General features: G+C 49.7%; 1 protein-coding gene across 1 annotated transcript in view; it reads right to left on the bottom strand.

Moving 5' to 3' along the window:
* The window catches only part of LRP4 (LDL receptor related protein 4), a 50,736-nt gene that overhangs the window by 22,650 nt on the left and 5,187 nt on the right, over positions 1-22,899 (bottom strand). The window contains exons 2-20 of the mRNA XM_070427927.1: positions 13,804-13,950; positions 12,336-12,452; positions 11,929-12,042; positions 11,429-11,545; positions 10,966-11,094; positions 10,661-10,780; positions 9,678-9,803; positions 8,970-9,095; positions 8,644-8,778; positions 8,123-8,248; positions 7,546-7,776; positions 6,286-6,442; positions 5,186-5,403; positions 4,870-5,046; positions 4,367-4,489; positions 2,271-2,479; positions 2,016-2,097; positions 1,130-1,235; positions 81-282 (exon numbers count right to left, since the gene is read on the bottom strand). Coding sequence (XP_070284028.1) covers positions 81-282; positions 1,130-1,235; positions 2,016-2,097; positions 2,271-2,479; positions 4,367-4,489; positions 4,870-5,046; positions 5,186-5,403; positions 6,286-6,442; positions 7,546-7,776; positions 8,123-8,248; positions 8,644-8,778; positions 8,970-9,095; positions 9,678-9,803; positions 10,661-10,780; positions 10,966-11,094; positions 11,429-11,545; positions 11,929-12,042; positions 12,336-12,452; positions 13,804-13,950 — 2,762 coding nt within the window. The remainder of the gene's footprint in view (positions 1-80; positions 283-1,129; positions 1,236-2,015; positions 2,098-2,270; positions 2,480-4,366; positions 4,490-4,869; positions 5,047-5,185; positions 5,404-6,285; positions 6,443-7,545; positions 7,777-8,122; positions 8,249-8,643; positions 8,779-8,969; positions 9,096-9,677; positions 9,804-10,660; positions 10,781-10,965; positions 11,095-11,428; positions 11,546-11,928; positions 12,043-12,335; positions 12,453-13,803; positions 13,951-22,899) is intronic.

Consider the following 22,899-nt stretch of genomic DNA (forward strand, 5'->3'; position numbering starts at 1 on the left):
AGCTCCCATCAGCTGCCAACCAGGAGTGATGCCCTAAAGGCTGTCAGGGCTGTGGGAGGATGCCTTAGTGCCACCCTTACCTTCCTCTTGCTGCCATCCAGTCCAGCAAATTCAATCGTCTTCATGCCGGCATCAGCCCAGTACAGCCGCTGGGATCCATAGTCAATGGCTAGTCCATTAGGCCAGGTCAGATTGGAAGAGATAATGACCTGGCGGCCCGAGGCATCCATGCCAGCTCGTTCAATCTTGGGGCTTGCACCCCAGTCAGTCCAATACATGTACCTGGGCACAGACAAGGGAGGTCTCACAAGCCTTCCAGTTAACACCCAGTGGGGATTCAGAGTACTTAGGGTTTTAGGGTTCCTGTCTGCAATAGCTTCTCAGCCTCCTGTCTCAGTCTCCAGCTCTGCCCCGGGCTCAGAGCTGTCTGAAGATTTTATATCTTCTATCACTATCACAGAGTCTTAATAAAGGCAGAGCCCATGGCACAAGGAGTGCTCAGCAAGTAAGGCCTATTTTGGAATAAAGAAAGAGGGGAAATGAGGATGGGGGATAAGAAATGTTTCCTCAACTGGATGAGTTAAATAATTACAGTACATAAATTTAATAGAATTCTATACAACCATTAAGAAGAACAATATATAGATCTATATCATCACATGGAAAGATTTATATAATATACATAAGCAAATGGAAAGATATCCAAGATATATAGCCATGTGAAAACACCAAGTTACAAAACCACCACCACCACCACCAAATGTATATATACACATAGAAGAAAGCCTGGGAAGAACGCCCTTGGCTGTTCACAATGGTTACTGCTGGAGAGTGAGATTATAGGGAATCTTTACTTTCCACGGATTTATTTATCTATTTTTTTTAACAATGAGTTACTTTTATAAGCAGACCAAAAAAAAAAAAAAAAAAAAAAAAAAAAAAGATGTACTGATTTAAAGGTTTCCTTGTCCACTGAGGAGACAGAGTTGTTACTATGCTCTGTGGTTTCTACAGCTGCCCTTGCTTCCTGATGTTCCCATAGAACTGGCCTATGCTTCCTTTCAGACTCCCCTCTAGGACTCAGGTCTGGAAAGTGGGTGGGGCTCACTCCAAAGGAGCAGGTGCTCACCCGCCCATAGGTTCCACCACAATGTCTCGGGGACGATCAAGGTTCTCCCAGATGAGTACTGTCCTCATGCTGCCATCTGTGTTGGCCACTTCAATCCGGTCTGTCCCTACCAAGAAGTAGGGGGCAAAGATATTAACTCTAGTCTTGGTCGTTCACCCTCTTACCTTCCATGCCCAAGCATGGAGCCTGGCATGTAGTAGACGCTCAAGAAATACTTTGTGGTAGATGTACAATGGATAGTCAGTGAATTGAATTTCGAGAAGAAGTTCAAGGAAATGACCGGTTCCATTTCTTTGAAGAGCAATGCTTCCTCAACACAAGCAACCCACTCTGTCCTATAATTTAAGGCGATGCTCCTCAAACTCTAGTGTGCATAAGAATCAGGGAAGCTTGTTGAAATACAAGTGCCTGAACCTACCCCCAAAGATTCTGACTCAGCAGGTCTGGGGTAGGGCCTGAGAATTTGCATTTCTAGCAAGTTCCCAGGTAATGCTGATGCTGCGGGGCCAGGGACCACACGTTGAGTGGCTCTGGTTAAGGCATTCCCCTGGCCTCCCAAACTCACCTGGATAATGGAAAATCCCCGTTTTACCAAGATAGTGATGGGAGAAATCAAAGGGCACAGTTGCCTTATCTGAAATGCTTCAAAACATTCTCAGGCATCAGCTACCTAGCAGAAGTAGCTGCCATTTGATTGGCAAATGCCAAACCCTCAATGTGAGCTTCTAGCTCTAGCTCTGCAGCAGCCCAACCACTCCTGACCTTCCAAAGACTTCAGGTCAAGATAGAAGTGGTCCAGGAGGGGCACCGGGCTCCTTCTACCTGAGGGCAGGATTTTAAGTAAGAGGAGTCCCAGAGAGCCAGGCCATGGCTACCCAGTACATACCTGCATCTGTCCAGTACAGCTTGTTGGTAACCCAATCAATGGCCAGGCCTGCTGGACTCTCCAAACTGGTATCCACTACCACCTGGGCAGGAAGCAAAGCTATATCACCAACTTGACTTGCATCCCAGCTCTGGGGCCTAAATGTCACCAATTCTCAGACTGGGGAAAGTATGGGAAGCCCTGACCCAGGAGAGGGAGGATTCTACCCCTTAATCTCTGCCCTGCCCGAGGGCCTGGGCCCACACTGGGCCCTACCTCCTGTCCTGTTCCATCCCACTTGGCCCTGCTGATGGTGTCAGTGCTGACATCTGTCCAGTACACGTGGTCATCCCGGGAGTCCCAGTCAAGGGCCACAGCACTGCGCACGTCAGCCAGTGGGATGACATCGTCGGACAGGTCCTCTGTGTCGAAGCTGATCCGACGGATGTCCATCCTTCGGGCAAAAAGCAGGAACTTGTCAAGACCTGATCAAAGGCCGAAAGGGGTCTTCTTTTAATGCTCTAAATCCAATAACAGTGACAGACATAGACGCTCACCTGTGTGACATCTGGTTCAGTCACACCTCCTGGGACCTGGTGCCCTTTGTCCCCTACGCTTCACACCTCAGGCCCCCTTTGAGCACTGGGCAGCCCATGCTGGCAGAATCAGACTTTAGGATCAAATGGAAATAGACTCTCCCCAGGGTGTAGCAGTGCATCCTGTTTAAGTGTCTGTCAGCTGCATCTCAACTTTTCTCACCTCTTTGCTCCATGTCCTTCAGTGCATTGGCTACACGGCCGCTGGCTCTCACCCCTACCCCTATGATTTCTATGTCTGCTCAGGGTTTTGGCTGGTGCACTCCGTCATCTAGAGCCCTTCCTCTTGCTCTTCTCTTCACTCGAGTCAATAGTGACTGTTCACTTACTCCACGCCAGGCATGGAGCTTGGTGCTTTTCTTGCCTTGTCTCCTCTACCCTCGTAGCATCTCTTTGTGGTCTGTGCTATTCTTATTCTGATTTTCTAGAGCAGTGGTTCCCAAACTTATTTGGCCTACTGCCCCCTTTCCAGGAAAAATATTACTCAGCCCCTGGAAATTAATTTTTTTTTAAATTTTAATAGCAGTTACTCATCGCCCCCAAATGCACCTGTGGCCAACACCGCCCCCCTGGATCGCTGCAGCGCCGACCAGGGGGCGGTAGCACCCACTTTGGGAATCACTGTTCTAGAGAGTAACGCTGAGGCTGGGAGAGGTCAAGTAACCTGTGCAGGATCCCCTGGCTACAAAGCACCAGAGCTGGGACTTAATTCAGGTCTGACTCCAGAGCAGCAGCCCTGGCCACTCCCTTACACGGCTTCTCCCCATCTTGGTCTTCTCCACCACCTGCCTCTATTCTGTACTGTCCGAATGTTTCCCAGAATACATTGCACTCCCAGAAAGGCACTCCCTTCCTAACTTTACTGTCTTCCTTTAAGATCTGAGAAATCCCTAAGGCAAAGTCCTAGGGAAACCTCTTGTACTTCACTAGGGCAGTATGGGAAGAGCTGGACACAACAGTATGTAGGGAAACTAGGCTCTCCATCAGTGTGTGCTGAGTAAGTATCGTCCCTGTTCCTCTGAATAGTTTCCCTCATCCCTGAGAGGACCCAGATCCCACGAGCAATTTGATTTTAGCCAGAGATAAGAGAGTCAGTGGGTACATGGCGGTAAGTAAGGGAAGCTGCTGGTGTGTGTGGAATTCCCCCAGGCCCCTTGCTGGTGATGCCACATGCCTGCATCACTCCTCTCTGGACTATTCTTAGGAAAAGTCACCTGTGACTCTGAGCTAGACAGGTCTACCCTCTCAAGGCAAGGCCCCTGCAAGAGCTTAAAGGAAGACAAAGTAGCAGTTCAGGGAGTGACCAGGAGTCCCATTGTCTTTCTCTGTTAGGCACATATTTGTCCAGGGCCTGTGTATACCGGGCACATCAGAGTCCTAATCTTGGCTCTCTGGTTTAGGGGCTGAAAAAAACTCTTTAACAGGGTGAGGCTAAAGGTCAAGAGATAGGAAACCATTCCCCTGCTTTCTAGAAGGGCCTGGAACCCTCTTGCTGCCTATAGAAAAAGTATCCTACCTGGTGAAATGATACAGAAGCCTGGTTGCAGGTATTCATACTTGACTGGGTGGTGTCACTGAAACTTTAGCAACTACTACTGGGTCCTCAGCCCTCAGCTTTGACCCAGGAGCCCTTGGCCTCTTACGTTCTTCCTCTCCAGGGCTACACGAGGAGCCTGGCTCCTCCCCATAACAGGCAATCCTTTAAACTCATATCCCTGTTCCTTCCACCCCCCTCACACGGCAATCCATTGAGGCAGGTGCCCCAGACCCACTTACTCTGGGCACAGGCATGGCTGCTGATCTTGCGGAAGCCAGTGGGGCAGGCACAGGTGTAGTTCTGGCCACTGGGTAGACACAGGTGGGTGCAGCCTCCATTGTTGTCCCCACAGCGGTTTTTCCCTGCTCAAAGAGCCCAGAATAAGAGGGTCAGGTAAGACTAAAGGTGGGCCCAAGGCTAGGGGTTTGGCTATGGTGTGTGCTCCCTGGAGGGAGGAACTATATCTTACTATTTTTTATATTGGCCTCAGCTGTGAGCTGTGGACCCCTGACACACAGGAGACGCTCTATAAATGTTTGCATGAATTAGATGGGGACAGGGAAACTGAATGAGTCTTTCATGAATCTTGGTGTTGTACCACCCTAAATGTCCAGCAGAGGGAGGAATTAGCCCACATCAGTGCCAACCTCAAATTTCCTGGCCAGAAACAATGGCAACTGTGACAGGTGCAGGGAAGGTTCTCAGAGGCACCAGAGGCTCACCAGGCGGGCAGTTTTTTTACCTGCAGGCTGGCGCTGGGGGTGCAAGGTGTGGATGTCCATGGGGAAGTGGAGTTTGTTGCGAATGATCTCCTGGTTCTTGCCAGTAAATTTGTTAGCACTATTGATGCTCTTGGTGTGCCAGTCCGTCCAGTACAGGCTGTCTTCAAACACTGTGATGGCAAAGGGGTGCGGGAGGCCTGGGGAGAGTCCAAGAGAACCTCAGTCCAGACATGGCCTGCGTGGCCCCTGCACCAATCTCACCCTCTGCCAAGGCGCCAGGCAGCCAGGATGGGGAAAGGAGGATGGGAGACGAAGGAGAGGGAGGAAGGACCTCACCTTGGCTAATGACAGCCTTGCGGTGACTCCCATCCAGATTGGCCCTCTCGATGACGTGGTGCTTGGCATCCACCCAGTACATACGATGCCCGGCATAGTCAATGGTGAGGCCATTGGGCCAGAAGAGATGGGTATCGGCGATGATGCGGCGTCCAGACCCATCCATGCTAGAGGCTTCGATGCGGGGGGTGTTACCCCAATCTGTCCAGTAAATGGTACTGGGAAGAGAGAAAGGGCCACTGAGAAACAGGCAGTAGAGGCTGGGTAGGTACCTGGGAGAGTAATAGGCAAAGGGCTTTTTATCCAGTAAACACCAGGGGCCCCAACTGGCAGGAGATACATTTTGTTTGGTCAGGAGAGTGTTTTTTAACTGTTTTAATTTAAATGTCTCTAGACAGGGCCTTTAGTCATTAAGCACATTTTTGTTTGCAATGTCTGCTATGGGGAGGGCACTATCTTAGGCACTGGGAGTGCAGCAGTGAACAACAGACAAAAATTCCAACCCTCATGGAATTGACCATCTAAGGTAATATTAGAACAGGGACTTCTCTGTCACACTCTACACGGTCTTTTGTATTTTACACACACACACACACACACACACACACACACACACACACACACACACACTTTCTAAAATAGCTAACCTACAACCGCAGGATCTTAGAAGACACTCCCCTCACTTGAATTTTCAAAAGCCAGAGGCTAACAACTTCCATTTCAGAAGACTTTTCTTCTAATAATAAAGTTATTATTAATTAGCTGAACCTTATGAGCTAATAATAAAAAAGTAAACACCTACAACTTAATTAATGTGTTATGCCATTTAAAATTCATCATCTCATATAATCTCCACCCAGCTAAGAGGTAGGTATGCTTCTTATCACCAATGTAGACATGAGTAAATGGAGGCCGAGAGAGATAAACTAACTACCCGAAGGCCATACAGCCAGCTACTGCAGAGCCAGGACTCAAACCCACGTGTGCCTGGGTGCAGAGCCCGCGCTCTTAACACCCAATAAAGTCTGGCCCACATGGCCTGGGAACTGTCCCTAGAGGTTGCAAGAGGGATTTAGGAACTTGAGACACAACTCACTCACCCCTCCATGGGGTGCAAGGCAATGGCCCGAGGCTTCTCAAGGTTCTGCCAGAGCAGCACCTTCCGGTGGGCCCCGTCCAGGTTGGCCACCTCTATCCTTGATGTCCCTGAGTCGGTCCAGTAGAGTTTGTCGTGGACCCAATCCACAGCCAGGCCTCCTGGTAGAAAGAGGCAGCGGGAAATTGTTAGGGATCCAGCCCAGGTTATCTGTGCCAGAGCAACAAGAGTAAACTCTGGCACGAAGCAGATTCTTGGGCCCGGCAGTGTATTAACCATTTTACATACATTTACATACATTTAGTCAGCACAGCAAGTCTGTGAGCTGGCTACTGTAACCCCATGAAGATGAAGAAAGTGAGACACAGGAAAGTCAAGCAACTGTTCCAGGTCAGGCATTTCCTCCTCTCGGCCAACCCTGTTCCACTTCCTGAATTCTGGCTTCCTGAACCACCCGAGGGTCCTACACTGCACTGGCTCAGCGATTTGCAAATCGTAGCTTAGGCAGTTCAGAAGTTCCATCCTTTGAGTCAACTGTGCTCGATACTGAATTCCAACCCACTTCACCTGCTAGTACAGTGGCCCAAAACTGCCAAGTGAGCTGTGATTTTTTTTCATCTGTAGACATTTGGATATATTTATCTGGTTCAATCAGAATACTCTCTCTCTCTCTCTCTCTCTCTCTCTCTCTATATATATATATATATATACATTTATGATTTCAGAGAGGAAGGGAGAGGGAGAGAGAGAGAAATAGAAATATCAATAATGAGAGAGAATCATTGATCGGTTACTTCCAGCACACCCCCCACTGGGAATTAAACCAGCAACCTGGGCATTTGCCTTGACTGGGAATCGAACTGTGACCTCCTGGTTCATAGGTTGACGCTCAACCACTGAGCCATGCCAGCCGGGCAATCAGAATACTCTTAATACCAAGCAATCAAAACAAATTTCAGAATTAAGCTGGATGCAAAGCTGATATAGAAATTTAACTGTCATCCATAAAGCTCTGATTTCAAATGATTGCATTCATCACACTGGTCTCATTATTCTAACTCATTGAGCTCAATAACAAGCAATGACAGAAATCTGAACCTATAACATTAAAGTATACTAACAGATGTTATCAATATTAGTTCCATACACAATTTCACTGGAAGAAAAGATGTTCTGCTGCCCAAGGTTTGCAAATCTCTAGCCTGATCCTTCCATGGCTACTTCCCACATGGTGTGGCCCACCCCACAGAGCCTGGTTCCCTACCTGGGCTCTCGAGCCCTGTAGACACAACCTCCTCCACGTTGCTACCATTGAGGTTGGCCCGCAGGATCCGGTCCAGGGTGACATCTGACCAGAAGACAAGCTCGTGCCGGTGATGGAAGTCAAGGGCGATGGCATTCTCCAGGTTGTTGAGCAGCAGTGTGTACTCGGAGCGGTGCGGCAGCACCTGCCGGATGTCGATGCGATTGGCGAACAGTAGCACAGGCTCCGGCCCTGGGACATGGCATAGAAATGGGGCCCCCACTGGGCTCCAGAACTGCACCCTCAGCATGCACCCCAGCTTCTGGGCTGATAGATGGCACCCCTGGTCCATTAGGGCATGTCCCAAGCTGCCGCCATCAGTACTAAAAATGGGGGAGCTTCTAAAGTATACTCCCCCAGCCCAGCCCACCGGATCCCACCCAGCAAGGCTTTTTGGAGGGCCCAACATGCACCTCACGGCTCCATTTTCCTGAGTTGGAAATATTTCTAGCTCTCAGCAAATTGCTGAGCACTGGAGCACCTGGCTGTCCCCACACTCAGACTTCTACCCACCCAGCCAAATGCCAACACCCCTTACCCAGAGCCTTGCAGCTGCGCCGGTCAGGCCGGAGTTCGTAGCCGGCCTCGCACCAGCACTGGAAAGCCCCTTCGCTGTTGGTGCATCCCTGGCTGCAATACCCTTCCTCGGCACATTCGTTCACATCTGTGGGGAGCGGGCAGGCCAGGAGCTCTTTTTTCTGCCACCCTCACACCCCCACTCCCTGGCTGACTAGTAGCTTCCCTGCCCACATGCCCATCTATTTTCTAGACCTAGTGGGAAGGCTAAATAACAAGTGGTTAAGGGCTTCAAAGTCATGCAGACCTGGGCTGGAATCCCAACTACTCACACCAGCTCTGTGACCTTCAGTAAGTTACTTAACCTCTCTGAGCTACAGTTTCCCCATGTGTGAAGTGGAAGGGACAATCCCTACCTCTTACAGTTATTGTTATGATGAAATGAGGTCATGTCCGTCAAATGTCTGACCCATGGAAACACAGCTGCCTGTCTGCCACCCCTGCCCAGCATCCTGGCCCTGCTCCAAACCAGTCCCAGCTCACCCTGGCACATGTGCCCGTCCTCTGTGAGCCGGTAGCCTGTGTGGCAGGTACACTGCACTGCCCCCCGCACCATCTGGCACTTCTGGGAGCAGCCACCGTTGTTCACATTGCAGTTCTCCTCACCCGTCCGGGGCCCTGTGCCAGCCAAGCCAGAGATGGGAGTTGAGCCCAGAATCCTCCCCCAGAGAGCCAACTTGGCATTCCACCTGGACCACGAAGAACAGCTCCCGAGGCTGCTGGAGTCCGGAGGGAGGATTCTCTTTGAACTGCATGGGTGGGGTTCAGCCACAAACCATGGGCCAGGCCCGCCCACTGGGGACACTCACGGCAGTTCTGCTGTGGGCTTTCGTCGCTGTTGTCACCACAGTCATTGACCCCGTTACACAGCTTCCTCTGGCCAATGCAGCGCCCGTTCCAACACAGGAACTGGTCCGAGGCACACTGGGGGCTTCCTAGAGAAGAAGGGAGGGAAGGCCCGAGGGAGGGTCAGGTCACAGCAGGGCAGGGCTTGGGTCAACAAAAGGATGGGAGCCTGTCATTTTCTAAGGCGAGCTGGAGACAGATGAGACTCAAGGTGGGAGGGTCGGGGTCCCAGGCAGGAAACAGCTCAGACAGGGCTGGCTAAATGTCTGCATTCGTTTTCTCCTCAGGACACCACGGGGGATGGTGAGGATGTGGGACAGAATGAGAGTGTATCTGTGTGCCCGGCACCTGGCGTGGCTAGGGGAGTGGGGGTGGGACTCTCAGCCACAGAAAGCAGTCCTTGCTCACTAGGCCAGAGCATCAGGCTCTGGCTGAGAGGCGACTGAAACTCATAGCCCTGATATTGTGTGACAGGCCATAAGGCCGCAGGTCAAGAAATGCACCTGGATTTGACACTGGTAACTGAGAAAGGCAGGAAAAATCCCGGCCGTGAGCAAGATTGACTAAAGCAGCACCTTGGCCCAATTGGAATAGTAGCTATAACACCCTCTTTCTGCCTGTCCACCCCAACTATAGGCTAAGGGGTCTGGGGTGCCCCTGGGGGACTCTACCTGTGTTCTCACAGTTCTCTTCATCACTGTTGTCTGCACAGTCATCCTCCCCATCACAGCGCCAGGACAGGCGGACGCAGCGGCCTGACCGACAGCGGAACTGTTCAGCTGTACACATGGAGGTGGCTGGCAAAGCAAAGGCCCAGTGAAAGGCTGGCCCTATTTCAGCCCGACACACCACCCTGCCACCCAAAATTGTTCTTTATGCCACTATTCCTTTAAAATATATATATTTATTTTTATTGATTTCAGAGAGGAAGGGAGAGGGAGAGAGAGAAACATCAATGATGAGAGAGAATCATTGATCAGCTGCCTCCTGCACGCCCCCTACTGGGGATTGAGCTCACAACCCTAGCATGTGCCCTTTGACTGGAATCAAACCCGGGACCCTTCAGTCCATAGGCCAACGCTCTATCCACTGAACCCATCCAGCTAGGGCCATGCCACTCTTCTTGACACCAGTGTCCTAGCTGGCCTATGGGGCATCTTGGTATGAATTAGAAAACGGTGCCATTGTCTCAAGACACTTTACTGCTATCTGCTGGAAAACGGCCATGATGAATATATAAATCTATATAAGTACAGAACGTATGTCTATGACAGGGGTCCTCAAACTACGGCCCGCGGGCCACATGCAAATACAAATATTGTATTTGTTCCCGTTTTGTTTTTTTACTTCAAAATAAGATAAGTGCAGTGTGCATAGGAATTTGTTCATAGTTTTTTTTTAAAACTATAGTCCGGCCCTCCAACGGTCTGAGGGACAGTGAACTGGCCCCTGTTTAAAAAGTTTGAGGACCCCTGGTCTATGATGTGACTGGCATCTGTTTGGACATGGCGCCTCCGTGCAGTGCACAGCCTACACAACTGTACTTGGTGGTTTTGTCTAATCCATCTTCAGGCTTTGTTGGTGGTGGATTCTTTGGCTCCACAACCCCTCTCCCTGCTTCTAGCTCAGACCTTCAGCACTGTCCCCCACTCACTGCAATTGCGCTCGTCAGATTGGTCATCGCAGTCTGCGTCGCCATCGCAGCGCCAGCCTGCATTGATGCACAGGCCACTGTCACACATGAACTCCCCAGAACGGCAGGGCTGGTGGGAGGCTGGGGAGACACATCAAGCCAGTCTGTGCACCGTGTCCCGTAGCAGACCAGAAAGCCTCAGCCCTAGCATTCTGGCTCCCCCCGCGTCTCTGCCCACCTTGTGCTCCTGCCCCAGCTGGCACCTGTGCCTTGCCAACCCAGCCTGGCCTCTTCCCTTCCTCCACCCAGCTGGCTAGAGCACTCACAGCAGTCAGACTCGTCAGACCAGTCTCCGCAGTCATCATCGCCATCGCAGTGGTAAATGTCGAGGATGCAGCGGCCGTAGGCACACTGGAACTCTTCCAGGTTGCAGGGGGGTGCTGGCACTGCTGAGGCTGGAAGGAAGGCAGGGGTGGGGAGGGGCATACACTCAGGTCTGGGCAGAGGAGGGGGCAGGATGTGCAGGCAGAGTGCCTTCCTCAAATGAGATGTAACCAGGCTCCATTGAAGATGGCCCTTGTAGACTCCCATATTCAGGTGGACCAAAAGGAGGCCTCCCTTCCCACCTGGGGAACCTGCTTCCACCCAAGCTCAGTCTAGGAGGAGCTGCTTCTTAAGAGCCCACTCTCCTTGCCCACTACTCATGCACCCCTCAGCCTGGCCCTCAGCCCCTGTGACAGAGCCCTCTGCCCATCCCAGCCCAACAGCTTGAGGTCCGGGGCCACTCACGACAGCTCTCCTCGTCAGAGCCGTCTTTGCAGTCGGTGTCACCGTCACAGTACCAGTGCTCAGCAATACAGCTTCCATCGCTGCAGCGGAATTCCTTGTCGGAGCACTTGCGCATGTCTGGGGGATGCAATGGGACAGCCATCCTGAGGAAGCCCTACAAGCAACCCTCTTAACCTCCTCCCTGACTCTCACCCTCACTGACCCTGGGGAGGTCTGACTTAGCCGGCAAGACACCACAGATTCAGTGCAGGCTCTCTGGGGAAAGCTGAGGCCCTAAAGAGACCGGGCCTCAGGCTCCTGCTCCGTGATGCTGGGGGTCTGGAATGCTCTGCCACTCCCCCTGCCCCCTCGCGGCCTCCCCCTTGCCTTCCTCCAGCTACTCCAGACACACAGATACCTGGGCAGTTCAAGGTTGGGGCAGTACTTGAGTCACTGCTGTGCTCCCCTCCCATGGCCAGGCCACCCACCACCACTTGTCTGCCTCCCAGATCACCACTCACCACACTGCTCATCGCTGTTGTCCCCGCAGTCATTGTCACCATCACAGTGCCACAGGCTCCGGATGCAGTAGCCGTTCTGGCAGGGGAACTCGTCCTCCTCACACTCCCGGGGGGCTGTGGGCAGAGCAGTCAGGCTGCTGCAGGCAGTGGGGTCAGTGCCTGGGAGCCCAACGGATAGCTGTGCGGAGCAGAGCAGTCAGGCAGCTCCGAGGCTGCCCCGGGGATCAGGAGCAGGTGGCTGTCTCGTGGGGGGGTGGGGAGAGGACCTTCTCTGACCACTAGAGGAGGTGACGGAACAGGACCAAGAGCTGAAGACCCAAAGGCTGACATGGGCCTGGGGACATCACTTTCTGATTGAAAATCCCCGCCCAACGGAGCCTGACGGAGCCCGCCCGGCCAGCACTCACGACAGTCCTGTTCGTCCGAGTCGTCCTCGCAGTCGTTGTCCCCATCGCACACCCAGGAGCGGCGGATGCACTTGCCATTGTCACAGTGAAAGTCAAGTGGGGAGCAGGTGGGCAGCACTGAGTCCCGGGGAAAAGGAATGGAAGAAGGAATCAGTGTGGTATACTTATTCAGGCAGACTCAACAGGGCTGTCTGAGTTACAGTCCTTCTCCAGAGTCCTGTGCCTGCCCCCAGTCAGCCGATGGAGAAGCTGAGCAGAAACTGTAGCAAAGAAGTGAGAGTATTAGCAGGGCATGGTGGTGAGGGGTTCACGAGGCAGAATAGCCCAAGGAACTCAGAACCACTAAGAAAGCAGTAAGAAGAACACGAGCAAGAGAAAGAAGTGTATTTTTTTTTTCTTTCCTCTTGTCAAATGATGATTGACACATCTGGGCTCAATTTCCAGTTCTAGAACTCATTACTTATCACACTGAGCAAGTCGAGTCCTCCCTCTGAGCTGTAGGTTCTTCGACTGCACAATGGGGATAATTATACTCCGCTCACAGAGGGCTCGTGTGAAAGTGCTACATGAAAGTGAGCCATTTACCATCATCACAATTAGCTGAAATGGTTAGTGGTAATAAGGTCCAGATTGTAGTTTCATTCTTATTAGGCTAATTAGCCACCTTCAGACACACGTGCCGCAGGTTGCACCCCTGAACCCAGACAACTGACTCAGCAGTGCTATTTCTATACAACCAAGACAGGGCCCTCTAGCCTGTTGTGCACATGTTATCACACTAGAGGAAAAGAGAGACTTAAAGAGAATATAGTTCTTACAAAGTTTACGTTATTGAAAAAGATGTGATTATACAGGATATTAAATGAGAAATGAATAATCCACATTAGTATATCGCATGCACATAAAAAATGCACAAACATGCAGCACACATACACCTATTCACATACAGAGAGATCTATTTAAAGAGACTGCCTGTAGTTCCAAGGGTGTTTTCCTCTATACTTATTTCAAAGTTTGTTTGTTTATTTTTAAAATATACTTTTATTGATTGCAGAGAGGAAGGGAGAGGGAGAGAGAGATAGAAACATCAATGATGAGAGAGAATCATTGATCAGCTGCCTCCTGCATGCCGCACATGGGATCGAGCCTGCAACCTGGGCATGTGCCCTGACTGGGAATCGAACCGTAGCCTCCTGGTTCATAGGCGGATGCTCAACCACTGAGTCACACAGGCCTGGCTCAAAGTTTGTTGTACTGGAGGTATATCTATGGAAACTAGGGAAAACAAGGCCTAGAGCCATATATATTATTGGGAAACCACCCATCTGTCATATCTATTCCCTCAAAAGAATCCAAAGATCTGAGCCTGACGCAGCTGATGCGCAGAGAACGCCATCAGACTTGTCCTAGCTCCCCTCCCCAGGTCCCTCTTCCACCACTTCCCACCATCCAATGGGGAGATTCTTACTACATCCGTCCTCATCGCTGTGGTCCCCGCAGTCGTTGTCTCCATCGCACTGCCATTGGGCGGGGATGCAGGTACACTCGCCGAGGGCACTCACTGCACAGGTGAAGTGGCTCCGACCACAGGCACACTCAGGGCTGCTGGCTAGGCCTGGGCAGAGAGAAAAGGAAGCAGTGAAGGCTCAGTTCTCACCCAACCAAAGCCCATTGCAGGGAAGAAGGTAGAGGAGCCAAGTCTAGGACCGCTGTCTCCCAGGTGGACATGGTGACACTGAAGGGAGATGCAGACCACGGAAGGGTGACTTCCTCTCCTCCAGGTACAAATGGTCAAGAAGACACCCTCTGACTCTGGGCTGACCAATAGTCCAGGTTCCCCCTTGCATGTCAGGCTTTCTCACATGGCACCCACAAAGACTCAGAGACAAATGGTGTCACCTGGAGAGTTGGTGCTTTTGGGATAGAGGAGCAGGGGACAGAAGGGGTGATGCAGATGCGACCTCCATGTCCTTTCCTTCCAAACGAGGTTGAGATATAGATGCTTTTTCCTCTGAGCAGCACCAGGCCCTTGGTATGGGCCAGGGAGTACAAGAAATAAGAGTGGAATTAAAATGCTGGACCCTTCGTGGGATAAGGAATCCACGGAGTCCCCCAGTCAGAGCTCACTTTTGAGACGGGAAACCACTTTTGAAAAGGAGGAGTGGGGCCCAAGGAGAGAGGGACCAGGCCACCTCAGGACACAGTGAGTGGAGCCACTCAGAGCTTTCCTGTCTGTGGGATAGGCCACAGCCTGGAGGAAGGATGGCAGAAGCAGCCCCTCCCCCAGCCTCAGCAGCACGCAGCTGGGCTTCCCTATTGAGCCTTGAGCTATCTGCCTGGCCAAGTCCCATGACCGGCTGCTGTGCCCCCTCCCCAGAATGCCCAGCAGGATGCCCTCCGATGGCGTGTGAATGGCTCAGTGCCCCCTGCTCCAGCCTCAGCTGGAACAAAGGGTTCTGCCAGGGTCACTCTCCCCCTCCCAGCATTCATCTACCCGCTGGGCTGCTGCAGCTGGGAAAGGAGGGGGCCACCCCTCTTTGCTCATCTCTCCCCCTTGCTTTAGTCTCCCCTTCCTCCCCTCAAGCCGGGCTGGAGCAGGAAAGGAGTCAGCTCCGAAATTCCCACCCCTCTTCCTTTCCTATTTACCTAGCCAGCCTCTCTATCTTGGCTCATCTCTTTGATGTACACCCTCACTGCACGTTACAATCACTCAGCCTGGCTTAGAGTTTAGGATCTGGAATAAAAGAGTGTACTGCTAGATCCTCCAAAAGCAAGGAGAGCCCTTGGCCCCTTCCTCTCCATTTTAACCCCAGGGGTGAGCGTGAGCATCAGGCAGGGTTTCTAACCTAGATGAATATATGGATGGATGGATGGATGGATGGATGGATGGATGGACGGATAGATGGATAGATGGCATGGGCATCAGTGTAGCCCTGAAATTACAGGCAAAATGTACATTTCTGGAGTAAGAGACCACAGCTCTCATCAGATCCTCAACTGAGACCTTGCCCTCCCCCTTCACATGCTGAGAATCAGCTGCCCTGGGAAAGATGCAGGATTTCCTGTGGAAACAAAGGAATCCATTTGAGACGTGCAGTATCTCCACATCTCACGGAAAACCTTACTCCAAGCCCAGCGTCCCTGTCGCTCCAGGTCTCTCTGCAAGTGCACCGCAGAGGACTCTTCCCCAGGGAAGCTGAAGACCCAGCTGCCCAGGCCCACAGGCTTGGGCCCATTCTGAGAGACCTGAGAAGGGAGGGATGGGGGCTTTTTTCACTCAGACGCTGAGCCCCAGAGCCTGAGGAACTTTTGTAGTGTGACCAGCTCATCAAGGCTATAGGCACCACTTTAGGGGACTTTGGCTGGATGAAATAGCAAAGGCTAAGGATTCCAGAGGACTCCATGCTGCGGGGCTCTCCAACACGCTGACCCCCTTCATGGCAGGGAATGGAGAAGAGGGAAGATCAGGCTAGCCTCCCAGGGGCATCTGGCAATGCATGATGACATTTCTGGTTGTCGTGATTGGCGGTATTTCTGGCATTTAGTGGATAAAAGCCAGGGATGCTGTTAAATATCCTACACCGTACAGGACAGGCTCTACAACAAAGAAATCATCTGGCCCAAAATGTCAATAGAGGTTAAGAATTGCTGCTAGCTACACACAGCAGGAAGTGGGGCTGTACCAACAAGGGATTCAGGGTGAGGGGGGTGACAAGAACAGAGGAGGAGGGAGAAATTGGGGGGAGGGGAGAGTGGAAAAGCACTGGACCTGGAGCAGGGGGACCTGGGTTCCCCTGACCAGCTGTGCGACCTTGTCCAAAACACTTAGCTTCCTAAGCCTGTTTCCTCGTTTGTAAAACAAAAAAAACCCCACAGATTGGACAAGAAGATAAATGTGAAAGAAGCTGACCTCATGCCTTGGAGCATCAAAGATGCTTAGCAAATGCATGTGTGGGGATGCAGAGGCTAAATTTTCCCAAAAGGCCTGGTTTTTAAGAACAGGGAGAGCAAGAACAGCAGTATCCTGCCTGGTGCTGCAGGCAAGTCAGGGGAATACTGAAAGAAAAGAGGAGCCTTCAGCGCTCCCCCCTCCCCTGCTTCTTTTTAGGGCCCCACCCCCACCTTTGTCTGAATAATAGCAAAAGTCCTGATTTCCCGTGCAAACTTCAGGAACAAAGCATTCCATCGGGTGGGCATCCAGTTAGTTGCAGGCGGCTGAAGAGTGGCGACTTCCTGCATGTCAGAGCAACATCTGAACAGCAGCATGTGAAGGCCAGGCAGCCACCAGCCAGGCAAATCCTTGGCTTGGGCATTCATACAGTAAACAGACATATTATACTGCAAAAAGTCAGCTCTTCTGGACAACTGCTACCCCTCTGGGATCCCCAGAGGTGGAATTCTGGCTTTTCACTCAAGTCCTGGCTGTGATTATAAAGGACAGTGTTTAACCCTTTTTAGCTGAAAGAATGGTGAGTAGAAAAGGGAAACAAATGGCTGCGGGTGGCAAATCGCAGTGCTCATCTTAAGAAGCGTTAAGTTAGAAAACTCAGCTATGCTCTGGCCTTGAAAGATACTGGCCGGCCACACTGCAAGCTCCCGTTGGTGTCCAGGGTGTGGGGCCTCCCACCTAATGCAGTTCAACAAGGAGATCTCTCCCCAAAGCGTGCACTATCCCTATCATCAGGACATTCAGTTTTAGGAATACAATGTGCTCCCAGGGCCTTCCTGAAAGCTTAACTGAAATCTCAGCCCTCTTACCAATTTCTCACTGTATTCTTTTGTAGGAAAGAAGGGAAACTTCCCTCCGGTATACCAGACTGTGTACAGTGTGAGAGAGCACAGATTCTGGAGTCAGAAAGACTAGAGTTCAAATTCCGGTTCCGCCATTAACTGTCACACTTTGAGCAAGTTAATTATTGCCTCCGAGCCTCAGTTTTCCCATCCATAAGGTCAGAGTGGTAATAGTTCCACTGTAAAAGGTTTTACAAAGATTCAATAACTCATGTAAACTGCCTTGCACAGGCCCTGGCACACCTCAAAAGCCTCAGAATAATACAACCAGCATTTCCCGAGTACTCGCCAGGTACCCTGAGCACTTTCCTAAGTGCTTTTCATACGCTATGTCATTGAAAGCTTTCAACAACCCAGGGAGGTGGCACTATTGTTATTATCACCTTTACCGTTGAGGACACTGAGCCTCAGAGGGGTGGAGTCCATCAATAGGTCTCACAGGTTACTGGGGGGGGGGGGGGGGGGGGGGGGGGGGGGGGGGGGGGGGGGAGCCAGCATTCACACCCAGGCAGGTCAGTTCTCCAGAGCCACTGCTCTTAGTCTCTCATTATACCGCCTTCCAATAATGGTATTGCTACTCTAAGAATTTTTCAAAACCCTTTGGTTAAAAAAGGGGGACTTACAACACTGAGACTTCTGGGTCTCTCTCCTTTATGCATTCTTGATTAGCAAATAGGTCATGCCTGTATGGATCTCAAGCAGTGACCTCTCCTGGTTACTTCTAAGGCCAAAGACCAATTTCCCTTGCCCTCAGGTAAAGAAGTGGAGCAGAGATAGTCTGGAGCTCCAGTCCTTTGAACCAGTGCCTCGGTGTTGTGTTGGTTCAGAAAGGAACAGGGCTCTGACAACAAACAATTACATTTTGTTGTTTTTCTTTACAGCTTACAAGCTTACTTTTGCATACACACGTGCATTCTTCTGTCATCATTATAACAGCCCTGAGTTAGTTACTGTAGTGCCCATTTAACAGATAAGGCCACCTGCTTTGGCCAAGGTTACGGGGCAAGTAGGACAGCCAGGCTGCCAGCCCCATTCTGACCCTTAGGCAAGCATTCGTCTCTTCATATGATCTCAGAAACCTGGACTTTCAATAAGCTTCCCGACTTACATTGATGCACAGTCAAGTTGGAGAGGCACTGCTCTCCAATATCCCACAGAAAGCTCGGCTGAAGGGGACCACACCTGTCACTTGGACAGTGACTACACAGCCACAGAACAGCCTTTTCCAAGTTGAACCGGAGATGAGACGCTTAAGGAGTGTCCTGTGAGTGCTGGAATGAGACGGCTCCCCCGGTGTAGAAGGGATGACAGTGGGAAAGGGAGCGATCATTACTCATATAAGTGATGGATGTTTTTCTTTTTATTTTGTTGTTGTTGTTAGTCCTCACTGGAGGACATTTCTTCCATTGATTTTAGAGAGGGTGGAATGGAGGGGGGAGGGAGAGAGAGGAGAGAGAGAAACATCGATGTGAGAGAGGCACATTGATCAGTTGTCTTCCCCATGCACCCCCAAGTGGGTTGGGGAACCTGCAACCCAGGTATGTGCCCTTTGACTGGAAGGAATTGAACCTGGGGCCTTCGGTTCTCGGGCTGAAGCTCTAACCACTGAAAATGCCGGCCAGGGTGGATGTTTTTCTTATAACACGAAGCTCTCCTCTCTTTTCCTGTCCACTAGTGGCAATAGTGAGGATATAACCTTATTTGATGAGGGTAAGTTCTATGAAATGACCCGAAACTAGCATCCAGGCCAATTGAGGGACCAATTCACTGATTTTGGCTCCTGGGGGTAGCTAAATCAATAAGCTACCCATCACTAAAAGGGATGACCATGTAGCACGACAAAACTGACAACTGAAAGGAATGGACAGCAAAGAACCACATGGAAATGGATCGAAATGGTCCAAGAGATACGTGGAATCTGGAGAAAGCTGGTGCCTATAAACAGTCCCTTTTTGAAAGGACGGAGCCTGCACAGAAAATATCAGAAGCAACACCAAAAAAAAAAAAAAAAAAAAAAGGTAAATGTAATTGGTCCTTGTCATAAGAAATAAGAAAGCTAAAACGAGTAGAAAACATCGGAAACAACACCAAAAAGGAAGGAGGTCAGGAAATGAACCCTTTCCTGATGCTGTCCCACCTGGACTCACGTGCTCCAGCCAAATTAAAAGCCCCAACTCTGTGGGCCAGGGGCCCTTTGTGCCTCCTCCTATGGTAGCATTTAGCATACTGCTGGGATCATTGTTCACTTACTAGAACATTAGCCTCTGGGCAGTTGGAACTGTGTGATCTAGAGTTTTGTATTTTTATACACAGTGCATAGTTCAATGTTTAGTATATAGTAGATGATCAATAGAAGTGTGTAAAATGAATAAATGTATCAATAATACATTCCTCTAGACCAGGGGTGGGCAAACTTTTTGACTCGAGGGCCACAATGGGTTCTTAAACTGGACCGGAGGGCCGGAACAAAAGCATGGATGGAGTGTTTGTGTGAACTAATATAAATTCAAAGTAAACATCATTACATAAAAGGGTACGGTCTTTTTTTTTTTTAGTTTTATTCATTTCAAACGGGCCGGAGTAGTTTGCCCACGGCTGCTCTAGACTCTAGAGCAGCGGTTGTCAACTTGTGGGTCTCGAACAATGAAAATACATCCTGCATATCAGATATTTACATTACAATTCATAACAGTAGCAAAATTACAGTTATGAAGTAGCAACGAAAATAATTTTATGGTTGGGGGTCACCACAACATGAGGAACTGTATTAAAGGGTCGAGGCATTAGGAAGGTTGAGAACCACTGCTCTAGAGTCTTGTGAGAGTTGGAGTCAAAGGAAAAGAGAGGCCTAGAATATCAGAAATCAAAGTAGTTATTTCCTATCCAACCTGTCAAGAAAATAGGAATCTTCTCTTTCAGATGGCTTCCTAGTCCGATCCAGTTCACTCCCTTCCAAGAGTTCCTTTGCCTCACTGTATTATCAGACTGGGATACCACCATGCTGTGACTCTATTTAGTTTTGTCCCTAGATCCTCACCTGGTAGGTTTGAAAATCTACCTGGCGAAATCTTTCCTAATAGGCCCTCTCAAAAGGCCATGCCATCAGATACCATCAGACACATGATTACTGGTCCAAAGCAAGTTCAATCCTCTCTTTCCACTCAAACACAGAAAAGAAGTTCTTAATGGTCAACCTCTGCCGAAGTTATGGGGCAGAAGAGCATACTGTTAAGTGCATGGGAACAAAACTAAGCTAATTCCTGGCTATCTAGCCCTAGGCACATTTTAAAATCTCTTTATACCTTACTGTCTCATCAGGAAAATAGGATAACACGAATCCCTACCTCATATGAATGTTATGAGAATTAAATTAGTTAATTCATGAAAAGCACTTAGCACAATGTTTGGCACAATACGAAGCTCTCAGTAAATGATAGCTCTTGCTATTACTATTTTAGAATACTAGTGACATGGTGCATGGATTCATGCACATTGAAAGGAAATTAATTAGAAGGTGGCCAGCAGGGCCAGACTGGGCAAGACGGGCCAGACACGCCCTGGAGCCAACCTCCCGTGGTCCTTCCCTGGTGTCTGCGAAGTGAGCAGGGGTCCTCCGGCAGGTAGGGTCCCTTGGCCTGGCCTGTGGGGATCAGGCCAAAACCGGCTCTCTGACATCCCCTGAGGGGTCCTGGAGGGCAAGAGGGCACTCTACAAAGTTGCTGTTGTACAGGGTGTGGAATGCAAGTGTGCAATAAACCAGATTCAGGGCCGACAGTGCCCCAGCAACAACATAACCCACAGCTGAAGGTGGAATCGCACAGCTCCGTGAGGAATCGCGCTCCTTTCTCTGGTTTCGGGGTGCGTCACCCGAGAACAGCGGTTCTGCCAAGTCACTGCAGCTCGGCAGCTCCTGCATTGAACATCTGCCCCCTGGTGGTCAGTGCACATCATAGTGACCGGTTGGATGGACACTTAGCATATTAGCCTTTTCTATATATAGATAACTCAGAACTGTCTTATCTAGCCACACCCACAACGTCAGGGCTGGAGATATCTAAAAACCCTACTGTGTGTCACCTCAATGAGTTAAGTTGGTGGTATGACTGACTATTGGAGAGGTGGAAGATGGTGGTAAGAGTTCTGCTTTATTGCCTTTTTCTGGAGGGGCTCTCAGCACCTGGTGTCCTTCATGCTTGCCTAATTTATCATCAACCAATTCCTAGAGGCAGATATAGAAAAAAGCAATCTAAATTCAGAACCTATAAGTTACAGAGCAATTAAAAAATGGATTAGTTTCCTCTTTTATAAAATGGGGATAATGATGGTACCTATTTCATAGGGTTGTTGGGAGGTTTAAACTGAGATAATACATATGAAGTACCCCGGTAAGCAGCTATTTTTGTTGTTATTGCAGTAGTCCGTCCTTATCTGCTGTCTCACTTACCCACAGTCAACAGTGGCCTGAAGATATTAACTGGAAAATTCCATAAATAAACACTTCATAAGTTTTAAATTGCATGCCATTCTGAGTAGTGTGATAAAATCTCACGCCATCCGCTGCATCTGGCCAGATGTGAATCATCTTTTTGTCCAGCATATCTATGCTGGACATACAATATAATTGGATATTTGAGAAAGACCACATTCACAAAACTTTTATTATAGTGTATTGTTATCATTATTCTATTAGTAATTGTTGTTAATCTCTCACTATGGCCTAATTTATAAATTAAACTTTATCATAAGTATGTAGATATAGGAAAAACCATAGTATATATAGGGTTCGGTACTATCTGTGGTTTCAGGTATCCACTGGGGGTCTTCGAACATACTCCCTGTATCCTCTGAGAATAAGGGGGACTTCTACATTATTATTAGCCCCAACATCTCCATACAGGTCCTCAAAAGTCTACTCACCCCGCCCGTGAGCTCAGTCAACAGATTTCACAAGTGCAATAGGGCTTGAATGGGGCTGTGCTCTGTGAGGGCTGTTCAAAATATTGCTTTCCTTGCCCCCCTCTTTCCCCCCCCACCCCTATATCTCAACACAAGTAAGACCTGGCTTCAGGGAATAACAAATCACATCACCCTTTCTGGGAGCCTTTAAAAGCCTCCTCTACCAAAGGTAATTCTTTATGCTTTAGTATTCCCTGGGAAGGGAGGTCTGAAAACAAAGAGAAGAGGTCAACTTAAGATAAAATATGGATATTCCCCACCTACATCTTCTGGGATAGCTTTGATATAAAATATTCTGTTCTAAGTATAGGTTAAAGGGTTAACAAGTTAGGCTCTGGCTTCAAATCCTGACTCAGTTACTCAGCAGCTGTGTGACAGCAAATGGCTCTGGGCCTCAGTTTCCCATCTGCCAGACACCCAACAGTGCCTACCTCATAAGTATACTGTGATGAGTAAATGTGATAATACATGCTATCCATTTATTGCAAGGCCGGGGATACAGCAAAAGGTTGAAAAATATTAACTACCACAGAAGCACATTTGTATTTTTCAGAGCACATGTCCCAGTTTGTGGTGCAAAACTGGTCACCAGAGGAGATCATTCCCAGAAAAGGAAAAATTCTCATTTGGGGGAGATACACTTTAGAGCCATTCACTCTTACTGCCTCTCTGAACCTGCGCTGAAACTTCTTGTTTAACCGGCCCAGGGTGAGGGGGCAGGGAGTAGAAAAAAAGAGAAGGGAGCTCCCCTTTCTTATTTGCTAGACTTATGGATATTATAACCAGGCATCTGCACTTGGTTTCCAGACAGAGAAAC

The sequence above is a fragment of the Myotis yumanensis genome, unplaced genomic scaffold, assembly GCF_028538775.1.
Source record: "Myotis yumanensis isolate MYYU_CA2020_CCGP unplaced genomic scaffold, mMyoYum1.0.hap1 SCAF_10, whole genome shotgun sequence".
In the NCBI taxonomy this organism is placed as follows: Eukaryota; Metazoa; Chordata; class Mammalia; order Chiroptera; family Vespertilionidae; genus Myotis; species Myotis yumanensis.